This window comes from Rhincodon typus, chromosome 41 (assembly GCF_021869965.1).
Source record: "Rhincodon typus isolate 14 chromosome 41, sRhiTyp1.1, whole genome shotgun sequence".
Taxonomy (NCBI): Eukaryota; Metazoa; Chordata; class Chondrichthyes; order Orectolobiformes; family Rhincodontidae; genus Rhincodon; species Rhincodon typus.
In genome coordinates, this window is record NC_063372.1 from 6,415,748 (window position 1) to 6,437,840 (window position 22,093).

General features: G+C 43.7%; 1 protein-coding gene across 1 annotated transcript in view; it reads right to left on the minus strand.

Moving 5' to 3' along the window:
* Window positions 1-4,714: 4,714 nt before the first annotated feature.
* LOC109921187 (pleckstrin homology domain-containing family A member 3-like) overlaps window positions 4,715-22,093 on the minus strand; it is a 35,293-nt gene continuing 17,914 nt past the window's right edge. Inside the window, exon 5 of the mRNA XM_048618853.1 lies at window positions 4,715-4,992. Within this exon, the coding sequence (XP_048474810.1) occupies window positions 4,715-4,992 (278 nt within the window). The remainder of the gene's footprint in view (window positions 4,993-22,093) is intronic.

The window sequence follows — 22,093 nt, forward strand, 5'->3', positions numbered from 1 at the left end:
AAATTTTCCCCTCAGGTCTTTTTTTAAATCTCTCTCCTCTCACCTTAAAAATATGCCCCCTAGTTTTGAAATCCCCCATCCTAGGGAAAAGACACCTACCATTAAACCTAATTATACCCCTCATGATTTTATAAACCTCTACAATGTCACCTCTCAACCTCCTACACCCCAGTGAAAAACATCCCAGCCTATCCAGCCTTTCTTTATAACTCAAACCTTCCATACCCGGCAACATCCTGGTAAATCTCTTCTGAACCATGTCCAGCTTAATAATATCCTTCCTACAACTGGGTGACCAGAGCTGGACACAGTATTCCAGATATTTGTCCCATTTAAATTAATATTGGGCAGGCTTCATAGTGGACAAGAGAGCCACTGGGCCAGGTCACTGTTCATACAAGCAAATGAAAATCTACCCCAATAAGTTTTGCACAACACCATCAGCGTGCATCATGAAATAATGTCACCTCATCAGTGTGTGCCATAAAGCTTCTTACAGGTTAATAAATAGATGCAACATGAAACGAACGAATACAAACTCTAAAAATTCCCACTCCTTGATATTTTTAAACAATCCCCTCCTCAGCTATGGAACATTCTAAAAGAAATAATGTGGCAAAAATAAGCAACAGGATAAACAGAATAAGATCATGAATGTCTCCGAAAGATGGATCCAAATTTGAGTATTATGCTCAAGCTGCAAAAATTACTACTGAATTTGTTATTTGAGAATTTATAGGACACCTTTGGATATAAATCTCAAGATTTCCTCTGTCTTTACTTATAAGAATATAGAAGTTTTGAGTTTACCTTGCATCATAGACATCCACGGTATATTTTATCAGACATGAATAGGAGGTCAGGTTTTGACTGTAGTAGATGGTGGGAGGTTGATTGAGTTTTTAGCTTCTTGAGACAAGTTGTTATTCCTGTTCAAGCTGAACTCACAATCCCAAGCATGGCTTCTCCTGAACAGTGTTGCTACGTAGCAGCTGAAGTTAGCATGACGTCTACTCTATAATCTTCTCATCTCAACCATATTTCCCCCAACATTTTCCCATTGAAAACTCAAGATTATCTTTGTTGCCTTTCAGTGGAGGAAAAGCAGTTCCCTCCACCCTACTGGCATTTATCTACAGTCACTGACATGTCTGCAGTGATTGAACATCTGTTGACCATTCTGAGACGAAGGGGGAGCGAAGGCTAACCCTCTGAACAATCACAGCAAATTCTTCATCACAAACCGTTCCAAGTCCACAATAGTGCAAAACGCCAATGCAGGAATGCCAAGGATGCTTTGCTTCTGCTGGGGATCAAGGTTCACCTCGAACAGGTAGCAAAATGAGTAGGAAAGACATGGGTCATCCTCTCCTGATTTGTAATTATGTTGTTTTCAACAGAATTGAATGTCAGACAGGAAGGATAATGAGCGGCCCAAGAAAATCTGACCACTTAGCATCCTACCCAAGACATACCCCAACATAGTCCTCTCGCGCTTTCTGCAGATATACTTGGATTCTGGGTATTAGTGGGAGTGAACACTTAGATATTCAGGTGCTCAGTCCTTTGGTAACTAACCTATGACCACTGCTCATAAATCATTAAGTACTGCTCATTTTTATGGAATAAAGGATCAGATCTCACCAAGAAGGTACGGGAAAAAAAAGACAATGAGGGATGTGGAAATGTAATGTTCAGCAGTCCTGAGTTTGGATTGAACGTTGGAGGAAAAATGGAAGCCTCAATTGGACTTTACATAAACGTTTTTTAATGACAGCAACACCCTACCTTATCAAACATTTAACTGACCTCACAATTTCTTCTGGCTCCAGTCCTGGTGCACTTGGAGCTCTCAATGGGACTAACTTTCTCCTATTATCATCTGCAGCTAATCTGCTGGTATGGGTTGGCCACTTAGAATCATAGTGAATCACTACAATGTGGAAGCAGACCATTCAGCCCACACCAACCCTCTGAAAGAGCAACCTACCCAGTCCCACCCCATCCTGTAACCCTGCGTTTCCCATGGCTAACCCACCTAACCTGCACAGCCCTGCACACTACGGGGCAATTTCACATGGCCAATCCACCGAATCTGCACATCTTTGGACTGTGGGCAGAAACCCACGCAGATACGGGGAGAACGCGCAAACTCCACACAGACAGATGCTCAAGGGTGGAATTAAAACCAGGTCTCTGGCACTGTGAGGCAACAGGACTAACCACTGAGCCACCATGCTATGCAGCCCAACTGTTTTGATCCTAGTGACCGCGATGGAGTGAAAATCAGGCAGAATCTACAAAATACAGATGACTTTGTGCGCTTGGGTATGTTTGCATGATGAAAGATTGTCGGATACCCAACGGTATTCTCAATTGCCAGGTAGGCCCTAAACATCCACTCTCACAGCCAGGATTCACTGGACGACAGAGGAAAATATGGACATCACTTGTGAGCCGGTGTGCAACACCGTAACAGCTAGAGGCCACAGCGGCTTGGCAACAGACATTAAACACAGAAAACACAACCCAGAGGCACACCTGATAAACACTTTGTGTGTCACACTTCAGGCAGAACCTGCTTCTCACAGACTGGTCTCTTCAGCTATACAGCTGTACACTGGATGAAGCTACCACATCTCCTAAGGATTTGATCTGCTTCATGTCCATCATCGCACATGGATGGAAGGATGTGGACGACGTACAAGTGGCAGTTTAGCACCCAGGTAGTGAATGTGAAAGATCTGCCAGCATTATAAATAACAAGGGTGCTAAAGACTAAACCTTGGGCCTCTGTATTTAAAACTTCTTTCCCATTTCATAGAAGAAAATCGAGGTTATGGCCTGCCCACTGTCTGTTTCATGCTCTCTACCTTCAATCTGTCATTTGCTGGCAAAGCAATGAACTTCCAGGAAGATTCTCAGGTCCTTTATGAAAGTTTAAATGAAATTTGCAGCACTTTTTTTGGTCCAAAATTAAATATCTCATTCAAACAAAAACTTGTTATCCATTAGGATCCATAGTTTTGACTACTTAAAAAAAAAGTCAGAGGAGTCAAGTCCATTTTCAGTTCATTGATGGCCTTCCAGTGTAATCCCAGGACACATGATTTGAAGCCATGCTGTATAATGCAACAGACACAGAAATGGGGAAAACGCAGAACTCAGCAGGACGCACCTGGAATTATGGCCCTTCAACTCTTTCAAAGCGATGACCGAGTCACTAAATTGATGTGAAAACAACTCTGAAAGTTCACTGATGCAGCTGTGCTAGAGTGCAGCATCTGTGCAAGATGGAAAATCTAATTTCAACAGGAGGGGACAGTGCTTCCTGGCACACAGTCAAAAGGAATCGGATGCACATGCTCACAGTTGCTTCTCAATAAACAATGCTTTGACGCAATGTATACTTTACAAGTTGTACAACATGAGGTTTTATACCTTGACAGCAACAGAGTTTCTCTGAGCTCAGAACTAACAAGAACGATCATAGTCTAAAGGGCACTCGCAAGATGCAAGCCAGAAAGCTTTTGAGATCTGGAAACAACAACAACTTGTATTCATGGAGCACCTTTAACATACTTCAAAATGCTTCCCAGGAGCATTATTGAGCAATATTTGACACTGAGCCATAGCAGGAGATATTAGGACAGATGATCAAAAGCCTGGTATGGCTGCAGCACAGAAGGAGATCATTCAGCCCATTATGGAATGAGAACTCTCTGTAACAGCAACTCAGTCCCATTCCCTGGGTTTTCCCTGCAGCCCTGCAATTTGTTTTTCTCTTCACATAATGATCCAATTTCCTTTTGAAAATGATTCAGTCCCTAGCACACACTCAGGACGTTTATTCAAGATGCCAACCATTCCTTGTGTAAAAATGATTTTCTTTACATTTAAGGAATGTGTTAAAAGGAAGGAGAGGTCCATCAGTGTGGGGTGAGTTTCAACCCAGGCTCCAGCAACTATCACGAACAAGAACAGAAATTCCTGGAGAAACTCAGCAGGTCTGGCAGCATCTGCGGTGAGAAAGCAGAGCGAACATTTCAAGTCCAATGACCTTTTTTCACGTGAGCAGCACCTAGTCGTACCGATTGTGAAGCCCGACAGGTCAGTTCGCCTTTGTGGGGATTTTAAACAAACAGTAAACCTCTTCTCGGAGCTGGATAAATACCCAATCCCTCGCATAGAGGATTTATATGCAAAACTGGCAGGAGGGGCTGTCTTTCATGAAACTAGACATACGCCGTGCAATTGCAGTTAGATGAGGATTCCCCAAAGTAGGCTACAATTAAGGGTTTCTACCAATACATGAGACTGCCATTTGGGGTATCGTTAGCCTGTGCAACTTTTCAGCACAAAGTCTACCCCAGGTCGCCGTTTATCTGGATGATGTGCTAAAAGCAGGGAAGACCAATAAGGAGCACTTAGAGAATTTGGACATAGTCCTCAGATGAGGACCCGTCATACAACTACAGGGGTAGCTCCAGCAGGGTTGCGAATGGGGAGAAGATTCCACACAGGACTAAATCTGATCTTCCTGGACCTGGGGTGGGGGTGGTGGTGGTGCCGGTGGTGGTTAGCTAGCATCAGGAGTGCCAATGCCAGCCACAGGACTGCTCAAAGCGAGAGAGAGTTTACTTCAGAGAACGAAATTTGGTGTAGGAACTACTGGAACGGGCCTACGTGGGTAAGAAGCACGGTCAGCGAGAGGTCAGGTCCTGTGACATATAACATTCGGGTAGGTGCAACGGTCCTGAACAAGCACATAGACCAAACGGAAGGTGCAAACCTGCAAACGGGGCGGGACCAAGCGTGCCCGGCTCCACGACAGCCTTCCCGATTGTCCGATGGGCTCTCCGTCTCGGTCAAGCGTTGAAGATATCTCAGAATTTGAGCTGGACACGGCGGATGTCACAGCCTTGATGTCTCCACCACCTGAAGAAGAGAATGAATTTCTTCCAAGACACTCCGGGTGCGAGAGGCGAGCTCCTGTGCGTTACACATCGCTCATATCAGAAGCAGAGTCAGAGGAACCTGACCCGGTGCTAAAATGCCCCAGGAGGAGCTACAAGAAAAAGAACCAGCCTACGTCCACAGACTCGGGGCGGGGAGAAACATAATGATTATAACAAGGTCAGCCAGGTGGACTTCATAGAATATGAGTTCCCTGATTGGGACTGTTAATCTGATCCAATCAGGGAGCCCTGACTGACAGATATAAACAGGACTGTCACACATGCTGTTCACTCTGAGAACTGGTTTTGACGGAGCTTTGTCAGTGTCAAGGGCTCTCTACATATAAGTAAAGAGTGACTTGGTGATCGGATACCGGCCTCTGTGGAGTTATTTCACCCTCCTAACAGTATGGGCCTCACTACCACCTTCTCCACGACAATCACGGATGAGGAACAAATGCTGGCCTTCATGAGTGACACTCATGTCCCACAAAAATGCTCTATCCGCAAACATGACCTCAAGTTTCCAGCTGCCTGCTACTTCAACACACCACCCTGTTCCCACACCAACATCTTTGTCTCAGGCTTGCTGCAGTGCTCCAGCACAACTTGGCGCAAACTGGAGGAACAGCACCTCTTTTTCAAACCCTGCAGCCTTCCGGACTCAACAATGAGTTCAATAATTTTAGGGCCCACGCACTTTGTCCCATATCCTTACTCTATTTCCCACACTCCAGGCCTTGTCATCACGTGGACTGTTGTAACAAACAACATATTGACAGCCATTAACAGTCCCCATTAGCAGCTATTCATTCTCCCATGCTTACCTGTTTTTCTCTCTGGGCTCCATCTCCACTTATTATTTACTTCTTCCCTTTCTCCCCACACTTTCTCTAGCATATATACCAACCTTTTCCTGGCTACAATCAGTTCTGAAGAAGGGTCACCGGACCCGAAACGTTAACTTTGCTTTTTCTCAGAGGTGCGGCCTGACCTGCTGAGTTTTTCCAGCAATTTCTGGTTTTGTTTGTGACTTCCAGCATCTGCAACTCTTTGGGTTTGTCCCCCCCTGGATTAATAGTCTCATGAAACTAGGCCATCACCTCCCCTTGAGCTTCCTTGAAGTGTCCTATTGGAACAGCAAACAGCTTCTTCTGTACAGGACACGCAGGTTAGTTGTTATGACTTTCCACTGTGCTATGAGGAACTAAGATTGCAGTAGCTGCATTTGTAGACTATCTCGATATGAGTGCTTCAGTCCACTACCATTCAAACACTCTGCCTTACTCTCCAAAAATACATGAGATTTTAGTCATCCCAACACAGCACTGTACCTGTCATACATTAATTATTTTTTCAATGCAAAATAAAACTTCCCTGGAAATTGGAAATAACACCAAATGGTAGGCTCAGATACGGATTATGTCACTCAATGTTGAAGTTTATTTCTGCGTTAGTTTGTGCGTTCCTTTTAAACTCTGCCCATATCCATACATCTTCCTGATGCACTCAAGCACATATACACTGAAATATTAATGCCTCCTTTAGACCAAACGGCTTCCCTTTGTGGGAGTATTGAAAAATTTGGAGAATTGTGACATGACCTGTACTTATTTTTAACCTAATGGCACGGATAGAATCAGAAGTTTGTGATGGAACTGTGCTCCCATATAAACACTAGGCTAGTGTAAGACTCTGCCCAAATGGTAAGGCAGTGGCAAGCAGCCAGTATTGTTATATTGTTAGCAGTTGATTTAGGAGTTATTTACAGATCTGCAGTTCTGGAACTGGTGAGCCATGGAAAGAATTATAAAGTGCTTATTCCATGCTTCAAGAGCAAGGGTTGAAGAGTGGAAGGGGTGGGGATGCTAAAAGCAATCAATTTGTTTTTTTTAACTTCCCCTCTTCAAGTACAATGATCAAACAATTCTCCACATCACTATCCTGCTACACAATGTTAAAATTCTCATCCTTGTTTTCAAATTCTTCCATGGCCTTTCCCCTTCCTAGCTCTGTAATCTCCAGCCCCAAAACATTCCAATTCTGGCCTCTTGAGTCTTTCTGATTATAAAACACTCCACCATCGGCGGCTGTGCGTTCAGCTGCATGGACCCAAAGCTCTAAAATTGCTTCCTTTAACCTCTCCAACTCTCCCTCCTCCTTTAAGACACTGTTTAATACCTGCTGTTTGACCAAGTTTTCTGGTTTCATGTCCTAGAATCTCCGTATATAACTTGGTTTCACATTTTATCTGGTAATGTTACTGCGAAGCACTTTTGGCAGTTCGCTGTTTTAAATGAGCTACATAAATGCAGGTTGTTGTTGTTGCTGTTATGTTAGTGATTCCAATCCTGACCACAAGATGGCAGCTCTAGGCCTGCTGCAACTTGGAAACTTGTGAAACATGTGAATAGCAGCAGGGAGCACCCTTTCCAAAAAGCTCTAAAGTGGTGTCAACATTGCAATAAATCACAAGGGCTGGGAACAACATACATAACTTGTCAAACAAAGAATTTGTTTCCACTGGGCTCCCAACTTTTTAATACCTCCACCTTAAAAATATTCATAATCCCCACCACCTTCTGAGACACAGAGTTCCAAAGTTTTACAACCTTCTGAGAGGAAAGAAATACATCTTCACCTCCGTCCTAAGAATGCAGCCCTTAAGTTCTAAACAGTGCTGCCTAGTTCTGGACTAACCCACAATAGGAAACCACAATCACCTTGTCAAGACAATTCAGGATCTTATACAGATCAATCAAACCACTCCTCACTTGTCCAGACTCCAGTGGAAGCAAGCCCAGTCTGCCCAATCTTGTCACTCTAAATATCAATCTAGAAAACCTACTTTGAACCATCTGTGAACAATTTACTTCTTTTCTTAAGTAAGGAGACCAAAACTACACACAGTTTTTGAGATGTGGTCTCACCAATGCCCTCAAAGTATTGCAAACAGAACCACATGCAATACTTGAAACATGGTCTAACCAAGGTTTAATGCAAATTTTGCATAACGTCCATCCGTTACAATTCTAGAAATAAATCTTAGAGCTTAGTTTGCTTTTTTATGGCCTTGCTGACATAGAAAATAGGTACAGGCCATTCAGCCCTGCACTACCATCCAACATGAGCACACAACTTCAGTATCCCACTCCTATTTTCTCTCCATACAAGGTTCAGGCATTGCTAGGACATGAACTCAGGATCACTTGTTTACTAGGCAGGCACTTTAACCAAATGAGCCCCAGTACCACCACCCCCTATACCACAACTTTTAGTGATCAATGTATTTGTATCCAAGATCCTTTTGTTCCTACCTAGACTTGCACTTTCCAACTAATAAATAATCTCCCTATGTTTCCAAACAAATCTAACACCTTGCATTTGTTTTGAAATTCATTTATCAATTATTTGACCATCTACAAGTTTATGATTATCCTCCTGTATTTTGTTGAAGTTATCCTCAGAATGACTCAGCACTGAGCAGTACAGTTTCCCTCTGGACCAACAGTCTGGTTGGTTTTGACGTATTAAAAAAGTGAGCTCATGTTCAAAATTGAATTATCTCCAGAGAAAAATTCTGAGAAGCTGGGAATGGGGGTGGGTTAGGATATAGGTTTTAAGCCTTTACAGGTTTGTTTTTACGTTCATTCGTCCACTGGGATGTGAGGCATGTAAATCCAAGCATGTTACTTCTTCCCAGTGTTCTGCAGCCTTTCTGTTCATCCAGCTTTATTTATTTCAGATTCCCCTTGAAGACATTCCTTTCCAGAATTCTCTGGAGTGGATTCCTGAAGTAGGGCCAACGAGAGATTTATGGAAAGGGAGGGAGAGTGCAGTCAGCATGGGTCATTGGTCTTTCACTGTTTCCTGGAACTTTTCAGGGCAATGCGTGTAATCTGCACACAATTCTCAGAGTGCACATGCAGTACTCAAAACATGGTCTAACCAAGGTTTAATGCAAATTTTGCATAATATCCCTACTTTACAATTCTAGAAATAAACCTTAGAGCTTGTTTTGCTTTTTTACGGCGTCGGTAACATACAAAATAGGTGCAGGCCATTCAGCCCTGCACTACCATTCAAAACAATCAGTATCCCACTCCTACTTTTGCTCCATATAGGGTACAGGCACCACTGGGATAGGAGCTGAGGATCATTCTGTTTACTAGGCAGGTACTTTAATCAACTGAGCCACAGCACCACCATTCCCTACAATGCACCTATGACAGAACTGGTCACATTAACCCTCCTTGGGCTCCAGGATTTCTTCATAAGTTCCCATCCCGTATGTCTGGCTCTAGGCAGAGTCCAGCAGCTTTTATCTGTGCCTTTGTTAGTTACCCCTAGATCTGATTATTCCAACACCACCCCCATCTATCCTCTGGTAACTTGAGGTAATCCAAAATTCAGCTGCCTGTGTTGTAACTCACATTAAGTCCTGTTCACCTGTGAACCCTGTGCTTACTGTTCTACCCTGGCTGCCAGTCAAGTAATGTCTTCATTTTACAATTGTCATCTTTGTTTCCAAATCCCTCCATGATCCCTCACCCTCTCCCTCCTTCTGTAATCTCCTCCAGGCCTGCAACCCTCCGAGATATCAGCATTCCTCCAATTCTGGCCTCTTGTGCATTCCTAATATTAATCATCCCTACATTTTCAGTTACCTGAGGCCCAATTTCTGGAATTCCCTCCTTACACCTCTCTGCCTCTCTTTATCTCCCTTTCCTCCTTTAAGACACTTCTTTAAACCAATCTCTTTGGTCCTCTAACCTAATATCTCCTTAAAAGGCTTGGTGTCACGTTTTGTTTTATAATGATCTTCTGGAATGTTTTAGGATGTTGCATTATGTTAAAGCTACTACACAAAGTGTTCTTGATGAAGATCGCTCCCTTCAGAAGGTGGAACAATGTAAGCCAGACCATGGTGTGAATTGTCAGTGTGGGGTATGGTCAGCAAGGTGTTGAAAATGACCAGCCTTCTTCTGATCGTTGGCTGAGTGAACCTGACAGCAGTGACAGTGGGCCCAACTTTAGCCCAATCACAACTTATTCACTGACATAAGAGTCAAAATCAGGCCCAATTGTGCCCATCCCTTGTTTTCTGAATGCATTTGTTATGGGGAGTAAAAATAATGCGAAAGGGTAATCATTAAACTGTTGTTCCACAATTTCTGCATTCAATAAACAAGCATCTCTCACTCAATACTCTCTTTTCCTTTTATGCTCACCATCTACAGACAACCTGATCTCTTTACAGGAGGAGACTACATGGGATTCCATCAGCCACAATCTGTTTGACCGATTCTCAAAAATAAATCCCCCCACTGAGCCACATTCTGTCATTGACAGCTGTCCCTCGATTTGAGAATGACTTTTACTCAGGATCACAAGTTTCTGCTGTGAATCTTCATGTGACCAAACATGCTATTTAGCATCCTGCAGGTCTTTGGGCACATGCGACAGGTCGTCCCGCAAGATAGTGGGATTCAGATTGCAGGGTTTGCTTCCTTTTCTTTCCTACTCTACTGCTGCTCTATCTCAGAGAATCCATAAAGTGTGGAAGAGGCCATTCAGTCCATCGATTCCACACCAACCCCCTGAAGAGCATCCCACCCAGACTCACTCTTATCATGGCCAATCCATTAAACATCAGTCACACTCAAAGTGTGATGCAACTTGACAAAATCGCTCCTTCAACATATTCCGGAGTGTCTCCTGCAAAGTATAGGGGAGGCGGAATATTGATTGATCGGGTTTGTGTTGATTGGAGTTTTGCTTTCACAACTTTCAAGGATTGGCTACATCTCTAGAGAGCAGCAGGCAAATTTGGTACATAAAAGGCAGCAACAGTGCAGTTATCTGTGTAGCTGTGCAGCTCCATCTCGGCCTCCTCACATTTGTTATAGTGCAGAAGCCTCGGATGATGCTAAGGCCCATACAGAGCAGCAGTTATCTGGAGTGGCAACAGCATCTGGGAGGGGTGTGACTCGGGAACAGAAACTCAAAGAGTTCCTGCTCCTTGGAGGCCATTCAGCCTTGGAGACCTTTCTGCCATTGATTTGGATCATGGATGATTAGTGCACTACTGTCAACTGTGGCTCAGTGGTCCACACTCTTCGTCACAAGGTTCCAGGTTCCAGTCTCACTCCATACCTTTAGTAGAAAAATTAGCATTAACACCCTAGTGCAGTATTGAGGGAGTGCTACATTGGAGGAGGTGCCATCTTTCGGATGAAACATTAAACCCTATCTACTCTCCCAAGTGGATGTAAAAGATCCCAAGGTACTATTCCAAAAAAAAAGCAGGAGAGCTCTCCCCTGTTTCAAGACCAATATTCATTCCTCAATCAACACCACAAAAGCAAAATGATCTTGTCATGATCACATTGCCGATGATGCAAACTTACTGTGCCCAAATTAACTGCTCTATTTCCTACGACACTGACTACACCTCAGGAAGTACTTCATTGTTTTGTAAAGTGCTTTGGGACATCCTGAGGTTTGGTAGGCACTATATAAATATAAGATTTTACCAATTCCATTTGACCACTTTGGTTCCGTTGTCTTAATGCCCTTACCTAACAAACATCTATTGATCTCAGTTTTGAAATGGTTAGTTGGCCCCTCTGTCTCAACAACTTTTTTTTCTGGGGAGGGAGATCCACATTTCCAGTACCACTTCATCTCTTCAATGAGATTGAGGGAAAGTCAAGTGGGGATAGGCCTGAAAAACCCAGTAAGAACGGTGCCTGAGTGAATAAGGAAGCCAACCCCATGTCAGACTGCTGCAAAAGGTGATGCCAACTACCTGAGACATTTGGCTGTCAAAGGAAATGGATGTCAAAAAACCTGCAATTATACAGTACTTTTCACAGCCATTGGATGTCTCAAAGCTCTTTACAGCCAATTAAATACCTTTGATGTGTAATTGCTGTTATCATCTCAGAAACGTGGGAGTCAACATGTGCACAGCAAGCTCCCACAATGCAATGATGACCAGATATGATTTTTGTGATGTTGTTTGAGAGATAAATATTGACCATGACACCAGGGAGAACTCCTTTGCTCTTCTTCAAAATTATATAATGGGATCTTTAATGTCGTCTTCAGTGGCCATATGAGGCCTTGGTTTAATGCCTGAGCTAAAAGATAACACCTCTAACAGTGCCACATTCTCTCAGCAATTGACTGTTGTACCCTGGCGTGGGACTTGAACCCAAAACATTGAGACTCTGGAGGCAAGAATGCTACTGACTGACCTAATGCTGACATCAGTAAAATAAAATGATCAGACTAATGTGGCTCATGAAGAAATCCAGGAGGATGACATGTTTAGATGCACAAACGTACAAGCAGCTGTTCAGGGCAGCAATGCTGCGGCAGAACAGACTTATCTGATTTTTTTTCATAATGAATTCTCTAAGGCATTCAGCTATGTCAAATTTTCTGATACTTAATCTCACTTGTTGCTCAACTCTATTTATATAGCCAATTACTTCCACCCCTATCTGTTTATTGACTGGTGGTTGAAGCAAATACTCTGAGGTCCTTAAAAGGGGGTGCAATGGCAATTAAATCAGTCAGCTAATTAGCAATCATTTTTGGTCAAAGCAGATTGGAAAAGGGTGTACCTAATAGGATTCTGGAGTCAGCAATTCAAGTTTCCAATCTGTCACTGATTGGAGATTAAATATAAAACGCCAGGGTACAAACTGTTCTTTATGATTTCTAAGTCGTGGCTTTTCATATGCAGAATCTGCCAAATGTCCTATTAGTCCCTCAGCGATGTAAAGTTTACAGAATGGGGGCAATTGATTCATAATGCTTGAATCCTCAAAAAATGGATCAAATGTTCAGGTGTGCACGTTGTGCGACCCAGTTTGTTTTCTGTGTTGCAGTTCTTTTGTCAATCGAGCCAACAGGCAAGCTCACTGGCAGCAGAAAGTATCAGGGACACAAGTCACATTTTGAACTCACAGCGAGGAAAAGGTTTATATTTCTATAGCACCCTTCATAATTAGCACACATCTCAAAATGCTTCACAGCTAGTGAACCACTTTTTGAATGTCATCGCTGTTGTAATGTTGGAAATAGAGGCCAATTTGCACACAGCGAGCTCTCTACGAACTGTAATAACCAGAGAATCTGGTTTTTGTAATGTCGATTGAGGAATCAATACTGGCCAGGGCACTGCTCTACTTCAAAACAGTGTGATGGGTTATTTTGCATCCACCCAGCAGGGTAGTCAGGACCATGGTTTAACATCTCATCTGAAGGATGGTATTTCTGACAGTGCAGCACAGCACTGAATTTTATGCTAAGGTCCTGGAATGGGACCTGAACCTGGAATCTGCTGACTCAGAGGCAAGGATGCTGCCAAGTGATACACAGCTGAGGGGGTTGAAGAGGCTTTTTTTTTAATTCATTCATGGGATGAGGTTGTAACTGGCTGGACTAGTATTTATTACCCATCCCAGAGGGCAGTTAAGAGTCAACCACATTGCTGTGGGTCTGGAGTCACATGTAGGCCAGACCCAGTAAGGATGGCAATTTCCTTCCCTAAAGGGAATTAGTGAACCAGATGGGTTTTTCATGACAATTGATTCACAGTCATCACTAGACTCTTAATCCCAGATTTTCATTGAATTTAAATTCCACCATCTGCCATGGCAGGATTTGAACCCAGGTTCCTAGGACATTACCTGAGGTCTCTGGATTAAGAGTCCAGCAATAATACCATTGGACAATCACCTCCACGTGAGGCAATCTGTTCCTCCCTCTCCTTCCCTAGGACAGGATCTCCTGCTCCCCTTCACCCAGATGCCTCACAAGAAGTTCAATCTCAGCCCCTTCTGGCCCGATATTATTTGTCAACTTGGGGAGGCCAGAGTTCAAACAATGACTGGATCCAAATGGCATCATCAGATGCTGACATTTCAGGATTTCGAAGGTACATGAGGTGTAAATGCTATGGGTTCCTTCTGCCACAATATCAGCAGTCTCTTAATTTTCTCACCTAGTATTTCATTATGAATTAAGCTTTATAGTGTTGGGATTTGCCTCTGTGTGAAAGGTGATGTGATCACTCTGATTAGGTAGATAGAGAGAAAATATTTCTTCTAGCTGGGCAATCTAAGAGTAGGGAAAACCATTTGTACATGCAAAGTATGATATAGGTTTAAAACATTCTTCTACCATTTCTCCTGTAAGAAAAAAGTGTTAGTGTTAATATTCCACTCAAGCCTTCTCCCAGCTTTTCTTATCTAATTTGATCATCGTAACCCTCCATTCCCTTTTCTGCTTTCTGTTGTCTAACATCCCTTTAAATAGGTCCTCACCATTCACCTCAACCACTCCTTGTGGTAGCGAGTACCACTTCTCAGCACTCTCTTGGTCATTTGTGAGAAGAATGTATTTGAGTCAACTATACGTTAAATGAAGATGACATCTGTGTGTTCACTCAGTCAGAGCCATCTTTAATCATCAAATTATCCGGCAATGTTCCATCTGACTTATTCAGAACACACCTCATTTCAAGATCACTTGAGAAGAAGCAAACTCGGCATTCAAGGCAAAGTGTGGTTCAGGAAGACCAGTCCTTTGGTGCTTAGATACAAATGTTCTCTTCATTTATTATGCTGCAGGCATTATAGCTTGGTACCATAAGGAGAACTGGGATTGGCGAAAGAGGGGTTTAAGGGATTTAAAAGGTGGTTCTGGTATGTTCCTTAGGCTGAGCTTGCAATATTGTGCCCAAGCTGCAATAGTGTAGTTAAATAGAGTTTAATGTGCTTAGGCAATCAGCTGCAAGTGCTTACAGGCCTCTGCAATGATTCCGATAAATGAGAAGCAACCGAGAGAGAGATTGTGCCGAGTTATGAAGAGAGGATTGTAAATTGACAACAGGGCGAGTTTCTAGCATTGTTGGTTTGACGAACAGTTAACAGTGAAGAAGAGCCGTAAAAGATGATGTACAGCCCTGTGATTGGTCAAAGGCAGACAAGAAGGAAGAAAGCAGAAATACTAGACACCCCAGACACTGCGTCAATCTTTCCAACAGCCCTCCAGCACTGCAAACAAATTGGGGGTAAATAATAATGGATGCATTTGTCCTATTTCTCAAATAAACAACATGTTAACTCGATAGTGAAAGGTCAGAACTAAAAGATTATATACATGTGTTTTTCTCAGTTTGCTAAATCATCATAGAATTTATTTCTTCTTATTATTCATTCACAATTTAAGGATTTTTTTTAAAGACTGAACACTAGGCATTGTAATTATATGACCTACAAAAGGAAAATACTGTGCACAGTGAAACTCTGAAGTAAAAGCAGAAGATACGGGGAAATACCATAAGGGATCTGGACAAAGTAGATGGGGAGAAACTGTTCACATTGGCAGAAGGGTCGAGAGCCAATTTAAATGATTGGAAGAAATGCCGAAGAGGGTAATCATTGTTATGCAGCGAGCGGTTTGGATCTGGAATGCATTGCTTGAGAGAGTGGTGGAAACATATTCAATTAAGTCCTTCAAAAGAGAATTGGACAAGCACCAGGAGAAAAAAAAATACTTGCATAACTACAGTGAAAGGGCAGGGGAGTGGGTCGAGCTCAATTCTTGTTGCAGAGAAGCAGCACAAACATGACAGACTGACTGGCCTCATCTGTGCAATAAGTGTCCTCTCGTTCATTTTCTCAGCTTGAAATTAAGTGTGAAAGTGAATTCAGTGGCTTTAAGTCTGGTGCTAATCGAGCTCCTCCCTTCCTACGCCGCTTACTAAGTGTAGCCAGGCCTCCCAGTTCAGCATAGCCAAGTTCACACAGTCCAGAGTCAACACAGCTGGGTCTGGTGACCCTACCAACCACCCTGTGACCCTTTGTTCCAAAGGATGCAAAATCTTGGCTCTGAGGGAGCAACTTTATTTTAAATAGTCAATTGTGTGACCTTTCACCCATGGAAGCAATGAAAATTGACAACTTAGCCCGGTGTTGATTTCCAATTAGACTTAAACGGCCATTATGGAGAAAAGCCAGGCCACTATGGACAGTCCAAATACCTCGTTATCCACTAGTCGCACTTTCACGTATAAAAATACTTGAGAAAAACTCTCGCCTCCCAGCAGCTGTCAGCAGATAGGACAGATCACATAAGACACAGAAGGAAGTCATTTAACTGATCGAGTCTATGCTAGCTCTCATGGAGCAACCCGGCCAATTCCATTCTCCCTCCTTCACTCCCCACCATCCACATCGAGTGTCTGACTCCCCTACAACTCAGCTCTCATGGAGCAACCCGGACAGTTCCATTCTCCCTCCCTTCACTCCCCACCATTCACACAACTCAGCAAACTGACCACAATGGTAGGACTGACATATGAAGAAAGACTGGGTTGACTGGCCTTGTATTCAGTGGAATTTAGAAGAATGAGGGGGGATCTCATAGAAACATATAAAATCCTAATGGGACTGGACAGGCTAGATGTTCCTGATGTTGGCAAAGTCCAGAACAAGGGGTCAAAGTCTAAGAATAAGAGGTAAGCCATTCAGGATTGAGATGAGGAAGAATCTCTTCACTCAGAGAGTTGAGAACCTGTGGAATGGTCTACTGCAGAAGGCTGCTGGGTCCAGTTTGTTAGATATATTCAAGAGGGAGCTGGACATAGCCCTCACAGCTAAAGTGATCAAGGGTATAGACAGAAAGCGGGAGTGGGATACTGAAAATTGCATGATTAGCCACAATCGTACTGAATGGTGGTACAGGCTCAAAGGGCTGACTAGCCTACTCCTGCACCCATTTTCTACGTTTCTGTAGGAAACCCATTACTGCTTGACTGTATCACAGGAGCTGATGGCTCAGAAAGCCAACACAGATTAGAACTGCTGACCCCAACCCCTAAATATTAGTTAGTAATACTAATATTAAATAAGAGTTCTGAGGAAGGGTCACTCGACCGAAGCGTTAACTCTGATTTCTCTCCACAGGCGCTGAGCAATTCCAGCAATTTCTGTTTTTGTCCCTAAATATTAGTTTTGTTTCAACTATACCATTCAGGATTAATTAAACCATCAATCTTTACAAATGAAAGAGCTCTTTGATGACAATGATCCCTCTCAAACAGACTTGCTGAATTAAGTCTACCACTATGTAAAGTGCCTAGTAGTTTACCAGACTGAAAGAACATCACTAAGGAGAAAATAGGGGTTACAGTGTCTGAGAAAAGCTGTCTCTCACAAGTAGTTATATATTTTTTTAAAGAGGCAGGGAGTTGGCTTAATTAAATGAATTGAAGCAGGTTTCAGAAACGTGGCCAGTTCAATTCATTCAGCAGCAAACCAAATAAGCTTAAAGAAACAATCATCTTACCTTGGGCTCACATTTCTTGTGACTTGCTAACTTGCAGACTGGAGGAGAGAGAGAGAAAAAAATGCAAACGTAAGGTTAAGATTGGAGAGAATCTGTTGGAAGTCTTGATAAGATTGAAGACGCCTTGACTGTTGGGCACTTTCCAAAGCTTCCCCTGACATCCTCAAGCTATGTTAGCAATGCTGATTAACTTGGCTGGGAAGAAAAGTCCCACACTGCATTACCAACACTACAAGAAGAATGCAGTCAGGCTGTTTCTCAGTCACTTCAGCAGACTGCATGTGGCCCCCAGGAGATGTCTATAGACTTCCAATTGTGCCGTCTTCCGCTGTTGGCATTTTGATCAAAATGTTACCAAAAAAAGGGTCATTTTAATTATACAGGCATCCATCATCCCAAAGCCCTTTTAGGCAATAAAATAAAAATCATACAGTTTATATCATGCAGAGTGAAATGACTGGAGAAAGTGTCAGGAATTGGCCCACGAAGAATATATGTTCTTAAGTATGTGAATTATTAGATAATGGACTGGCATGTAGCAATGCCACATTGGAGCCATGCAGCACAAACTGAAGGTCCAGCCAGCATCAATCTGGAGGTCTAGAGTAACGGAGACTTGGTCAGCAAAACCATTAAACCCAGAAAATTAATCAACAAATGTACATTCAAAGTTAAAAAAAAAAAATTTTTTAATTTGGAGATAGCAGGAACTGCAGATGCTGGAGAATCTGAGATAACAAGGTGTAGAGCTGGATGAACACAGCAGGCCAAGCAGCATCAGAGGAGCAGGAAGGCTGACGTTTCGGGCCTAGACCCTTCTTCAGAAATGGGGGAGGGGAAGGGGGTTCTGAAATAAATAGGGAGAGAGGGGAAGGCGGATAGAAGATGGATAGAGGAGAAGATAGGTGGAGAGGAGACAGACAGGTCAAAGAGACGGGGATGGAGCCAGTAAAGGTCAGTGTAGGTGGGGAAGTAGGGAGGAGATAGGTCAGTCCAGGGAGGACGGACAGGTGGGAGGAAGGACAGGTTAGGGAGGCAGGGACGAGCTGGGCTGGTTTTGGGATGCGGTAGGGGGAGGGGAGATTTTGAAGCTTGTGAAGTCCACATTGATACCATTGGGCTGCAGGGTTCCCAAGCAGAATATGAGTTGCTGTTCCTGCAACCTTTGGGTAGCATCGTTGTGGCACTGCAGGAGACCCAGGATGGACATGTCGTCTGAGGAATGGGAGGGGGAGTTGAAATGGTTCGCGACTGGGAGGTGCAGTTGTTTAGTGTGAACCAAGCGTAGGTGTTCTGCAAAGCGGTCCCCAAGCCTCCGCTTGGTTTCCCCGATGTAAAGGAAGCCACAATGGGAACAGCGGATGCAGTATACCACATTAGCAGATGTGCAGGTGAACATCTGCTTGATGTGGAAAGTCTTCTTGGGGCCTGGGATGGGGGTGGGGGGGGGGGGGGTGTAGGGGCAGGTGTAGCACTTCCTGCGGTTGTTTAAAATTTTTTAACTTGCTTCTTTTCAGGCTTCAAATTGTGCTCGGATTTTTACAGGTGGTGCCTGTGCTCAGGGCAGAATCTGTTCTGAAAGCTATCAAAATTAGGACTGCACCTAATTTCTGATAAGAATTTGCCTGTGGTATAAGCCTGTCCCTGCCAGTGGAGCAATCTCAAATTTTGGCTGATGGTCAGGTGAAATTTCCAGGCCTCCATTGGCAGGAAGCATCACTAAATTTGCTCACCGTGATTCTGAAGGGGCATGGCCATAAACCATGCAAATAATGTTCATGGAGTGATCTAGAAGGAATACAAAAGGGTGACTGTTTCTCACACTGGAGAATAAGAACAAGTGGCCACATTCAAGCCAAGCAAAACTGGCCTACAAAACCAAGGAAAAGCAGAATTAATGCACCATTTCCAAGATGGAAATGTGGTCCGGATTAGTCATTGAATCTGTGGTAGATCATAAATCATCTGAGGGAGGAGCTGATTATTCTACCTCAGCTGGCAATTTTTATAAACATGGCTAGTGAGTCCATCCTTTCTTTCTGTGCCAAGACTATTGTTTGTTTACAGTGTGTTATTAATTAGAATCCTACTCTGCTGCGTGCGCGCCAGGTCTTCTGTCAGCTGTTGGCCGGTGCACTAAGTTGAGTGCTGGCTTTATTGGGAAGTCCCCCATTGCAAACTCACTCCTGATTGAGCCACTCTCCTGGCTATTGCCTGAAGGTGAGCCAAACTGTTCATAACCTTAACATCACATTTCACCCTGAGATGAGTTTCCAATCAGCTGTTCATACCGTCACCGAGACCACTTAGTCCCATTCCATAACATCACCTGACTTCACCCTTGTCTCAGCTCATCTGCTCTTGAAACCTCCATCCATGCCTCTGTTACCTCTAGACTCAACTATTTGAATGCTCCCCCCGACTGCTCTCCCACATTTATAACCCTCAGAGAACTCTGCCGGCACTGCATGCATATGGAGAAACCACCGGGACAGAGCGAGGTCATGGGGAAGCCAGGAGGAGAGCCCAGTGGGAGACTGCGAGATCACGGGAGAGCCAACTGGAGAGGCTGCTGGAGAGGAAGTGAGGTCACAGGGGGGCCAGGAGGGGAGGCTGCTGGGACAGAGCAAGGTCACAGGGGAGCCAACAGGAGGGAACAAGGTCATGGGATAGCCAATAGTAGTGGTCACTGGGACAGAGGAAGGTCACAGGGAGATGCTGCCAAGTGATAGGGGCCATACCAGTAGGAGAGGCCATGGGCACAGAGTGAGGAAATAGGGGATGGCCACCAGGTCACAAGGAGGGTGTTAGGCCACAGGGTGGCTGTGAAGTGCTTCCGCCAGGTCACAGCGAGTTGGCCAGAAAAGACCACCCAGACAAACTGAGGTCACTAAGACAATATGGGATCTTTGTCCAGGAAGGTAGCAACCGAGGCCTAGGTGGGAGTGATTTCACAAGAGGGCAGGCCTAGACTCAAATTACTTCCCTTAACACTGACCCACAGCAAGCAGGACGGATTGGGAATGCTCAGGAGAACAACGTATGTGGCGTGTGTTACAGATTCCCTGTCTCTGCAGCGGGAGTCTCCAATCATTTTGGCTATCCCTGACACTGGACCGAAGACCTTGCTCCACCAGGATCATGTGGTGGGGAGCATCATCCAAACCACATTAAAAAAAAACGTGCACAAGCAAATTTCATGCTCTGGAAATTTAGTTCAGGACCTGGAAATGTCAGAACCCTCATGGCAATCCCAGCAGTGACAGACCTACATGTTATGCCACTATCAGAGTTGAGAAATTCTAGTGTTCGAAATCAATATCACTGCCCTAGGTGAGACGTTACAGACAGAATAAGGCCAGCTCAGAGAACAGATACTGGCCTGAGAGGGGGCACAGATTTACCAAAAAATACCTTGTCTCTTCGAAAGAGCTGTTCATATTTAGTCCCAATCACACATTTCATGATTTTAACCTATAAACTCCTCATTCTCAATGACCTGGTCACTAACGTTTAAAATTATTTATGGACTCGAGTTCCATTTGGGTTTAATGGAAGTGAAACACTCAACAATACTCTTGAAATATCCCAAAGCTGAAAACTAAAGAAAGACCCGAGGCTCCTCTTGAGTGTTTAATTCATCTAATTAGAAAGATTAGATGATGTAAGGCTGCTGGGGTGAGACATCAAGCTAAATAGAATTAGATCGAGTCTACAGCACAGAAACAGGCCATCGATTCAACTGATCTATTCTAGTGTTGATACTCCATATGAACTGCCTCCCACTCTCATTCCCTCTTCCCACCCTGCTCCAACCCCATTTCCCTTGATCCTCTTCTTCATCATCAAAGCCTCCCGTCAATATATCAATACTCGCTTCTCAGATCATTCAACGTGGCAGTGAAGTTCATATTCTCAGCAGTCTTGGATCTTTGCTGTCTTACACTTATGCTTGGCCTTCTGGACTCATCCAAAAACTGGAAACTGTTTCTCCACATCCGCCCTATCAAAGTGATTTCAAATCAAATTGGAAGGAGTTTGATCAGGTCCCCTCTCAGACCTCTCTTCAGGATAGAAGCCCAGACAGTTCAACAAGACCTGCCAGTGAGGACTCAGTAAAAAAAACTGAAGCAGGCAGTTGAAGTACACAATATCTTGCTGTCTGGTCTGAACAGATTCAACTGTTCTATTTTAAAACTTTGATACCCAACCCATCATTTATCAAAACCAAACAAGGGGACAAACTGTGGGCTTAGTGGCCTTCCAGCCAGACACATCAGAACACAAGAATATTTATGACAGTGAAGGAAGTCATTCAGCCCACTGGGTCTGTACTGGTCAAAAAAGAACAATCTGGCTTAATCACATTTTGCAACTCTGGATGCTTTGTAGGCTACAGCTCTTTGAGAGGTTTTTTTAAAAATGTGATAAGAGTTTCTGCCTCTAAAATCCTTTCATGCAGCGAATTCCAACTCCATCTGTAAAACTTTCTCAACTCCCCTCTAATTCTCCTATCTCTCCCCTGGCTATTGGCTTTCTGCTAACAGAAATAGTTCCTATTCCCTCTATCTCGGTCCGTCACAGTTTTACACACTTTTTCTACATTGTCTGGAAACGTTGAGGATTTTAAACATGGTAAGGTGAATGGGCTGTGGGGAAAATGTGAAAGGGAATGGGTTTTGAGCAGGTAAAATCAGGCCCATTAACATTGGCCTCAGCTGGAGGTACACAGGCTGTTTTTTTCACTAAGACAGAATGAGCAGACA